The 10904-nt window shown below is 39.1% G+C and overlaps 1 protein-coding gene across 1 annotated transcript; it reads right to left on the bottom strand.

Moving 5' to 3' along the window:
- Nucleotides 1-143: 143 nt before the first annotated feature.
- On the bottom strand, nucleotides 144-9620 carry pnpla3 (patatin-like phospholipase domain containing 3). The gene is made up of 9 exons (XM_034131202.1): nucleotides 9391-9620; nucleotides 8379-8611; nucleotides 8204-8269; nucleotides 5402-5611; nucleotides 3051-3111; nucleotides 2634-2804; nucleotides 2383-2515; nucleotides 1649-1756; nucleotides 144-1313 (listed from the first exon to the last, which is right to left on the bottom strand). The coding sequence occupies exons 1-9, from the start codon at nucleotides 9575-9577 to the stop codon at nucleotides 1091-1093; spliced, it is 1392 nt and encodes a 463-aa protein (XP_033987093.1). The 5' UTR covers nucleotides 9578-9620; the 3' UTR covers nucleotides 144-1090.
- Between the last annotated feature and the right edge of the window lie 1284 nt (nucleotides 9621-10904).

Here is a 10904-nt window from a genome sequence, read left to right as displayed (position 1 = left end):
TTATTTTAGTTAGTTATCTAAGTAACTAGTAACTAAAGCTTTCAAATAAATGTAGTGGAGTTTAAAGTATATTATAGACTTCCAAAATGTAGTAGTTGTCACCATTTGGTGCAGGACACTCAAAAAATCAACAAAACAATCAATCAATTCAAATATTTAATCAAAAGAGAGAATCACAGTGAAAAAACATCTTTTTACTTTCAAGTTATGAGTGATCTAAAACACCCTGATAACACCGATATATTGCATTAACACTGTTGATTAGCACAGTCAGCATAAGTATTTCATTTTGGCAAATTGAGTAACAACAAGGAACTCTACAGAGGGTTTGTGTCAATAATTTAACCAGCGTGAGACTCAGTAATGTGGCTGATCAGTGAGTAAAGTGACTTGTTTTATTTGCCTCAATATTTATAGTTCTGTGAGGCAGTGAACTGTCTATTCTTCGTAAAGAGAATACTGAAGGACACTTTAGTTCATTAAAACTTTTTTTGTAGCTTTGGTTATAATAACCGTCTCACTATAGTATAAGAAAGCCCGAGCTTTATCTGTAGCCATAGCCACAGATGGAACACTGTCAAAAACATGTTGGATTAAAAATTAAATTACATATTTCTGACTTTACATTTTTTTAAGAAGTTGCCCGGCAGACTTCCAACATTGCTGCCATAAGGTGTATCATTTAACTTTAAAATCATTATGTGGTGGCGTTGCAATTTCATAAAACAGTTCAAATTCACATGATCAAAAGTTTAAACAATTAATTAAATCAGCTGTATGGGAATGAGGATTGCATGCTACTTCTGAATAGTTTTAAACAGGTAGGTAGAGTTGTAGTTGTACAATTAGACACAGTTCTGTGCTGTTTATTAAAACAGGTCATCAAACACACCTGAGTGAGTTGTGCAGCTGTTTTCCAGAGAGCACTCAGTCAAATCTAATACAGTTAGTGCTACAAGTGTGTGTCCTTGTAACACCATTGCTTATTGCTCAAATTGTTCTACCGCCCATCAATCCACCAGCTCCACAGAAAGTGGAAATGTGTCTGCATCGTCGTCAAAGTGCAGTTCCTGAATCAGTTTAAATGGCTCTAATGTTCGTCCTGTGAGCCGACAAAAAAGCAGACTTGTTGCGGTGAGGAGGGGGCAGTGTGAGGATGATGATGGGGTGAGGAGGAGGTAGATTTGGGGATCTCCCAGTAGCTGCCATGGAGATCGAGGGAGGAAAGTGCGGGCAGGTGGTCTCTCTGCATGGGTTCGTCACATTCTGTCAGTAGAGGCGGCGCACTCAAGCATTTCCTCAGCCCAGGCTCACTGTAAGGTCAATTAAACAGATGTATAAGAGTTTATTTCACTTATATTTCAAGTATGGTTTAAGTTGATTCAAATGAACTAGGTTGTACAAACCTGTCGTCTAAAGTATATCTATAAACAAAAGTGCAAAGGAGCAAAAAAAGCTATCATAAAAGGAGCAAGATGTGAAAAAAAAGAACAAGTTTTGCTAAAATGATTGTGATTTATGTATTATTGATGGTGTGTAGGCGAAGATAAACACTCCCCCTTTGTACAAGTTTAAGCTGTAATGATTGATAAAAGGGGAAAAATGTAAATAGTTAACCAAATACAGCTATACAAAAAAAATGGGTCACCTGATGGGGTTGGCTGGTGCTCCTTTCCAGGCCTGCTGGTACACGCTACCTGCCATCCCCACCAGCCAGCGCATATCAGCTGGCACCTCTGGGATCCACTCTAATAACCTGGGGCAGAGAAATTATAATATTTTAACAAGAGGCTTTAAAATGATCTTTAACAAAACAACATGGTTATGGACTTTACTTCAGATTAGTGGAATATAAGTTTCAAACAATATTTTCTTAGTGGCAAAGATCTCCTTTTCAAAACAAACAGACCTGTTGATTTTAACCGGTAAAACACGGAGTAGTTTCATGTAAAAAAAGCTGCGGTTCTGCATAGCAGTTTTGGCACAACATCATGGAGGGGCTGCACTGTTTAACTGTTTAAGTTTGATCAAGATCCAGACATTTCAGAAGTTTGTACCAGGAGCTGAATTAACCAAAAGGTCTCTTGTGTCTGACGCTATTCGGATAACCCTAACATTTGCTCAGCTTGTTTCTTAGGAACCAGATATCGCTGAGCAAAATTCCTCATCTGGTTAAAATATATTAAATAAAATTGACCATGATAAAAAAAAGTCTTATGTGAAACCAACCGTTACACTTGTATAAAATGACAGATTTCACAAGCTTTCAAAACTTGTTGGAAACCTTTGGAATAATGTGAGCAAACATCTCCTCAAATAACAAATGTAAAACTCTTTTGCTTAAAAGTGAGATACTGTAAACGATTAGATGTGTATACTTGCCTCTGGGCCACTGAGTAGGCCGACTGTACAGGAAGTGTGCATGGCATGAGCAGGTAGGAGGCCACTCTCACTGGCAGCAGCTCGGACACCTTGGCGTACAAGCCAGGTTTGTCTTGGCAGGCCTCGCAGAACACTGACACACACACACACACAGCATGTTTACACACATGATGTCATGGAGGCATTACAAAACCAAAGCTCAAATACATCTCCATTACGAAAAGCTAACAGAGTATTGGATGACATCACACCTTTCTTGATGGGCGTGGGCAGGTTGATCTGCTCATCCAGCCACCAGTGCTGTTTCCGCAGTAGGCGGAGCCTCCGGAGCACCCTCTCTTTGTTGGTCTCCGTATGCTGGCAGCAGCAGGGGGGCTCGGGCAGAGAGGGGCCCGCTGTCGGATGATCCGGCATAATCAGGTCTGGCAGGACAAAACACAGTATCAGTGAGTGACGTCATGGAAATTGTGATATTACATTTTTCTTACAGGGTCAATCGTTTTCCTTTGTGGCCTCTAGGAAATGTAATACTGAAATCATGTTATGCCTGAGAAAACAGAGTGAGAGTGATACAGTCCAAAGGTTACGCTAGAGGCTGATGGAGATGAATCATAAGTAGGAAAGTATGTCTGAGAGTCAATATGGTAAGAGAGGAGAAGGATACTCACTGTTGTCTTCTAGGAAGCGAAGAGCATCCTTATAACCGCTCTGACACATCTCAGCCAGTATCTGTGGAGAGGAAAACAGTCCATCTTATAAACAGGACAAATATTTGTCTATTTTTTTATAAATTGTTTTAATTGTTGTGAAATTATGTATGGTGACTGTGGGGGGAAACTTCTGAAGCAATTAGAAACAAGACTCAGAGAGACACGAGGAGAGCTGGAGCTTTGATGGCAAACACTGACGGTTTATTTGGAGCTTCGGCCGGAGAATTCACAAGACATGTCACGGGCCACGATCTGACCACACGGTTGAGATGCCACAATCAATTCTGAAGAACTCTTCTGTAGTTCACTAGTTCAGAGTGTAATAATCAACATTCTTTGTCAGTGAGACTAAACAAATATGGACCCTGAATCCAACTAGAGCTCTCGTTCCTAAAACAAGAATGTGCCCCAGGGAACCTACATTCCAGAAAAGAACGATGTCAAACATCTCATGTCAGCTTGTGCTCGGTCATCAGCTGGCAACAACAATGCGCCCAAGCTGCCCCTCCTGAGAGAGATAGCAGCAATACCCAAGGCCGTAGACCTATGCCATGGGAAAGAGACAGTGAAGGGAGAAAACGATGAACTGTGTCGAAGGTTGAATATCTAAGCAAAATTATTCCCTAACAGTTTGTGATGAAGCCGATATGTGTCTTTTTCACATTAAATATACTAATATGTGCTTTATGAAAACTGTTGCTGGAGTTTTGACTCTTTTAACATATGCAATGTTTTAAAAGGAAACCTATTTAGAAAACAAAAAGTAGAAGTGTATTAGATTTCAGTGTTGTACTGTAAATAGTTATAGAAATTTGAAAATAAAATACAGTACACTCAATCAGTTAGAAATGTATATACTTATACTGTCAAATAACAAATACTACAAATTACAATGCGTATTGAATTTTACTTCATAAATGTAGTTGATTTTATTTTAGGCATTTTAAAACTTCCATACAATTCTAAAATAGTTAGTTAAAATGACGTGTGCAACGTTCAATACACAACACTACATGTATACAGTATGTGTACATGTGTGTGTGTATGTATGTGTTTAGTGGCATGTGTGGGTACACTTGTTTTTCGTGTAGTATGTTGCAAGGGGATTTCCTCTTTCTAGGAATGTAAGAACGCACCTCCCCCATCACAAAGATTTATGCACCCTATTACATAATCATGGATTATGGCGTAATATGCACGTGAGGGGAGGGGTGAAGAGCTGTATAACAACAAGAGAGCTCTAACCCAAAGCTCATATCAACCTTAAAATGACCTAAGAATAACCACCAGAAAATAACAAGAGGAAACATGGGATAAAGGAGAGGGAACATTTAGCTTAGATACTCACTTCCTGTCCGTGAATAAAGGAAATAAAATAGGGGAAGGAAAGCAAAACAAGCCACGGAGGAAGGGCACCAACATGGATATCTCAAGTGATCTGCATATGAATCAGAGCAATAATAATCCCTTTGCACTTTGTCCATGCCAGCTCTCATCTTAAAGGACTTTATTGTCTCGTGACAGTGAGGCATACGTCTTAAACGGTGAGCAAGACACGACGGATTTAGATCTTCATTCCTGTCGTCCTGAGGGTGTTTTCTATCCTAAATCCACAAGCTAGTTTGGCAAGCTGTGGTAGTGGGGATTGTAGGGTAGTAGTGACCAATGTCCAAACGTGCGTGACGGTACCAAATCAATTGAAGGGTCATAAAAGAAGCAATCTCACTCAGTTATATCAGTAATATAAAACAATATTCTAATAATATTATTGCTAACACTAGTGCTACTGGTCATAAGAGTATGTTTTATTGCCCTTTTTATGTAAGAAAAATATCATAATTTCTTCTTTTTTAATGTTAGATAGCCTTGCCTTATTAAAGGTTCTTTTCTGCCACTAGGGGGCAGCAGAACAAGCAAAAATCACCGCATAGACATATCATTAGTCTATAAAGTTCTATATCTGTTAAGCTGCACAAGTTTGTCAGTCTGAGGGTTGAACAATGGTTCTGTTCACGTTACCTATAATAACTGGATCCATTGATAATATGTAGATCAAATTCATTGATAAGTCATTTTTTAAGATGGATTTGAAGTATGTACATTGCTGTGATATGTAGGGGAAAATATCACAATCTGTGAAGATTCATTATGAAGTATTACATTACTGTGATTCAGAAGAAAAAAAAGCAGGAATTTGACGGGAGTTAAGCACCATTGTTCTCGCAAAACAAACATTTAATTGTGTCCTATTTGCATCCTTTTTCTGATAATGTCTAACGTCCCTCTTCCGATTGTGAAGCAGTACCTACCTTGGGCTCGGGGGGGAAAAGGGCCCTGCTGAGGCGGTACATGTTGCCCATGTTCATCTGGATGCTGGTGTTGGTGAAGCGCAGCTCGTGGAAGCTGGTGGAGTTGTCGCGGGGACAGATGTCACACTCGCCGGAGAAGGGAGAGATGGTGATGGTGTTCTTCAGCTCCGACTGCGGCAGGTTGTCACTGATTCCCCCATCCACGTAACGCTGAAGACAAAGAAAAGGGCAAAGAGACAGAAAAGTGTGTAAGTGTGTATGCCTTTTAATGGAAATGTGAAGTAGTTTAAATCTAATTAACAATGCACAGGGATATTTTTCCCTGCAATCGCCATGACAAAATATGTTAAAGACACTTTCAAAACCAAAAACCCAACCACCCTGTAGCAGAACAACACCCTAATTCTTAACACTTACCTCTTTGTTTGTATCAGTGATTTCATTTTGAGAGACTTTACCAATCTGTTTATTTAATGAAAGACTCTAGTTGCATTTTTACGACCAGAACATTCGAAAATGAAAGGAGGATTTTGTAATTTAAAGCGATTAAAATGTCATAGAGACAGGATTAACCTTATTCCAGGGGGCGGTTGTAAAATCCCGTTTGGCTTGGCAGAGCTGCCGCATGTGGACCGAGAGGGTGAAAAAATGTCTGCCAGATTGTCAGAATGAGGTCAGTGAGGAAGTGGAGAAGTGTGTAATGACACTTTTACCTACTTCTTACTGTAATATTGGATTTACTACATTATTATTATGCATATTATCTCGCTGCCTGATAACTCGGCATACTGTCATTACAGGAGATATGAACTTAATATGGATTTATCCTTTCAGTTCACTGACTGTGCAAGACTATACAAAACAAAGGGTATCATTCAGCTCAAAGACTCCTAATCTTGCTCCGTACATATCCATTGCAAGTTGTTTAAAAGTAAATATAACTGGAGAATATCAATATCTGTATCATTATCGAGCATCCGTTGGGCTTTTGTTTCTCTTGGATGTGAAGAACTATCAGTAAAACTATATTTTACAGGCAGATTCTTAGTTTCTTAGGAGAAATCAGGGGGAAAAACTTAACAGGTTTTCATAAAATTGCAAATACAAACAAATGTTAGCTTTGAAGAAAGAAACAGGAAGATTTAAAGTTGTAACCTAGTTGAGTAGATTCTTAATTGTTGAATAAGTGCTTGAATATATATACTTTACTTTTGGTTTACCATTTTAATCCAATCAAATTTTCTTTTCTTCTTAATATACAAATTACATAGTCCTTTCAAATAACTTTTCAAAAAATGTACAGGAAAGTAATGTGTTATCGTGTGAAAATATGGAGTTAAGTGAGTGTAAATCTTAATAAAATTCCTTAAGTTTGCTCTAATAAACGCATACTAAATCATGTTTTCTAACAAGTACACTAATGATATCTAGAATTGTCCCCAGGCCCAAGTTAATGCACACACCAGAGCACACAGAGGTGAGTCACACTTAACTGGGCTATAAGTCAAGCGCAGAAAGAACACAATGTACAGAATCCACAGATAACGGCGGCTGACTGCATAACCACAGCTGTGATACATGTCAACAGTTTAAATGAATCCGGACTCTTTGCGTTCCCCGTGGCGTTTTGACGCTGAACTTTGGCACCAAGACTGAGACAACAGACTCTATTAAGGGTCTACAAAGAGGAATTGTGTGTGGGGAAGGGTACAGTTGATGGCAATCTGCAACCTCACCGCCGTTAAATTGTACACACTGCTCCTTTAAATTACTTTAAGCTGGAACTGTATAGTTATTATTGGCAAGTCTTGTGTTGTACTGTACTATACTTCATGTCATCAGGTTGTGAACTTACATCTGTTGTCATTGTAAAGGTCGGGCTTATTGACTTGTATTTTGTTTATTTGGCATTTCAACTGCGTTCAGCCGTACTAAGACAGTTCAACTCCTTTCAGTGAATACACAAACTGTCGTAGGCAGTTTAACTTCAACTCAAATTAAGTTTTTTCTGCTGTTATTACCCAAAACTATGAGTGCTTCAACTGACACTTCTGCTCCTTCCTGCGCTTACATTTCTATTGACACCTCAATTTCAATACTTTTTTTTAGCTTAATTTATTCATCGTAGCATTTTTTTATTAAAATCGAAAGATAATTTTCCCATTTGCATCTTTATCTCATCGAGGATTTTATTTATCTGCCTTCATCATGACACACTTGACCTTTGTATTTTGTCATAACTGTATAACGTCATCTGAATCCAATCTGATTTGACTTAGTTGTGATTCTGTGTGACTTGGCAACAGAGGAGAGGAAGCGGATCTGAATAGTGCTGTCTGTTCACACACACACACACACAGTAGCCACATCTCGGTTGAGTGGAATAGATCACTGTCAAAGTCCAAAAGCAGCCGATAAGTCAAAGTGAAGGCAACACTGGTTTTAGGAAAAAATCTCTTTCGTAACATGCCAATGATTCACCTTGATTATTTGAAAGCAAAATGATATCATAGGAGCCTTGCAGTTCGACCTATTATTAGCGCATTCTCCCAATCCTATATTGAGAGTTTACTGGAATACTGTTATATAAATATAATGGTTTTGGATAACAGATGCACTCAAAGGCACTCCAAATGACCTTTGAATTACATACATTAAGAAAGGGAACACCTTTGTATGATTTTGACTTTATCTGAAGTCTCATGGCATTGAGAGTAGAAATATGATTTTGTTCAAATAATTGTGCATCCCAAAAGGGAAACCAAACTAAACTTGAATGAGTAGTGATTGACAGACACCTACCACTCCTCTGAAGGAAGGAGGAATCAGCCCGCAGTAGATCGGAATAAAACAGCTACAGACCAGCGCCTGTGGAAAGAGTGCACAGTTAAACCAGAGTAAATCCACTTCCTGTGGCTTGGATTATTGTCACGGGGCCCTAGAGGCTTTTTCAGATTTTTTCACCAACTACACGCACCTGGATGAGTTCATCTTTGGAGTTAAACTCTGACACTATGACGTTTTTCCCGTCGGACACTCTGGTGAGCGAAACACAGAGCCGCCCCGAGACCAGGATATGAGCGTCGGAGGGCAGGTCTCGATCCAGGCCAGACTTTATCACCTTGACCAGATTGAAGCTGGGGTGAAGGGGGCCGAGGTTCCTCTTCCTGGCCTCTTTGGCCACCTCGATCACATCTTCACAACATTTTACTAAAAAAGAGACAGAAAAAGGGGTTTAGGTTTTAGGAGATGGAACCTTGGTAGGAGGATTCCCTCTGACCAATCGACTGCGAATAAATAAACACATCTTCAAGTATTAACATGCTGATAAATCTAAATTAACTTAAGCTACCTGGAGTCAGTGACCAACATTGACCTTAGCGAGTCCTCTTTCAAGCCGATACGGAGGTCAACATGGCTTCAAGTTAGTCAATACATGAGTATATGATGTTTATTCATGTGAGAGAAAGTGAAAGGAGCGCCTCTGACAGAAGTCGGCCTGTTTTTGAACACTACACATCTATAACAAATCTGAATTATATTTATGATATTTTGGCATTCCTATGCCTATATGCTAAAAAATATATATACTTTTGAGGCAGTTTTGTCCAAAAATTCAACCAACATTCACTTTAATCTACTAAAATGCTACCAGTTTTCTTACCCCAATAACTGAACTAAAAGATGTTAAGCCTAATTTTGAGTCATGGTAAAGTGACAGTGATGTTATTAATTATTAGCAGCAGAGTCATACACCAGGCTATGAGAAGTAATGGTTCTCAGTGTTTGTCTTTACCAATATAAAAAAATAATACATCACATACAGTAGCTATGTCCATAATGATATCGGACATTGTGTTCTAATATAACATACAAGACATTGGCTTGTATACGTGTATTAATAGCGTTGTAAAGGCAAACTATGCCATACAGTATTTATTATATAACAATAGGACCTCCTGAGTCCACACCACAGCGGTTCAGCTTACTTATGGATGCTTGGCTGGCGAGCACCGAGGCGGTCAGAGCACCGGCCGAGGCTCCGTATAACTTGGTTGCCCCTTTCAGAAGATAGGGCGCCTTTTCCAGCAGGCAGCTAGCAACTCCGATGTGGTAAATCCCCAGAAACCCGCAACCGGCGAAAGACAGGTTCCAGCCGCCATTTAAGTCGACCATCAGGAGCACTGACAGCGCACAGAAAGTCGACCTCACCGGCGGAGTGAGGCAGACTGGAGAACTGAATCCACACTAAAACAACTGGCTCTTAAAGGGGAAGTACAGGGAGGACGCTCTGTCAATAATGCATTCAGGGACTGTCAGAAATATCAGACTTCTCACTCAACTGGTCCATTATTTAGATTTCTTTTTCACTAAGGGGATTTTATTTATAAAATGTGAAAAGCTTAATATATCAGTGCAGTTGTATTTTGTTTAAGACACACGCACATCTAATTTGCTCCTGTGGGTTTTGTCCACAGTAATAACTGCTACATGTCTAATATGTGTAATGTGAAATTGTAAATAATAATAATAGATTTTTTTTGTTAACGCTTTTACAGGTGCTCAAAGTCGCTTTACAGAGATAGATAGTGAAAATAAATAAAGCGTTTTGAGCACCTGGAAAAGTGCTCTAATAAAAATGTAATGAATTATTATTATTATGTATGCCTAGTTTAGAATAGTGCCAGTTTTGATGTTGCCAGGTGAAAAGGGTGTGGTTCAACAAAGTGTCATGACATAATGACTAGACTAAATAAATACATGAATTGAAACGTAAGGCAACATGAAGACTGAATGTGCCTGTAGCTTCGCTTGTCAATTATAGACATTACGATTTACAAGGGACAGTCAATGCAACAAATGTTAGTGAGAGCATGATTGGATTAAGACACGTCTATCAGTGCCATCGTCTTTACAAGAACCAATCATCAGCAAGTGGGTTGGACAACAGGCAGTGACATAATGAACCCGTTAAAAAAAAAGAGAAGATAGTAAACACACAAAAACCCATCCAATGTTTTCGACTTAACAGTTATTTCAAGATTTCTCCCACCTGTTTAATATTTCTATGCTCATCATAAACTGTCTCTCATGGTGATAGATCACTCTCCTTTTCACTGTTTGCTTACGATAGGGCATAGTGTAGTTTGGGTTAGTTGGGATATTTGCTCAGGTGTATACTTGTCCTCACTGCCTAATTACACATAATTACCTAAGTTAAAAGTACATACTCTTTAAGCCTATGAGAGAGACCATTTATGCCAGAACAATAAAGGTTATATAATAGTATAGGCCTACAAAATGTATGCATGGTAATGGTGTTGTCTGTATGATGCACAATAAGAAAACGTTACCTAATGTTATAGGAATATTACAGCAGCATTATGGCAATACTTTAACTGGAGCGTGTAAATCTGTCAAATGTGTTGTGAAGCATCCTTCCTCTGCAGTCGCGCGCATCCACGAGCTCGGTGAGTGTGGTCCTGATGCTGGGACTCGTGTG

The sequence above is a fragment of the Trematomus bernacchii genome, unplaced genomic scaffold, assembly GCF_902827165.1.
Source record: "Trematomus bernacchii unplaced genomic scaffold, fTreBer1.1, whole genome shotgun sequence".
Lineage (NCBI taxonomy): Eukaryota > Metazoa > Chordata > Actinopteri > Perciformes > Nototheniidae > Trematomus > Trematomus bernacchii.
This window is presented reverse-complemented; position numbering and strand designations above follow the sequence as displayed.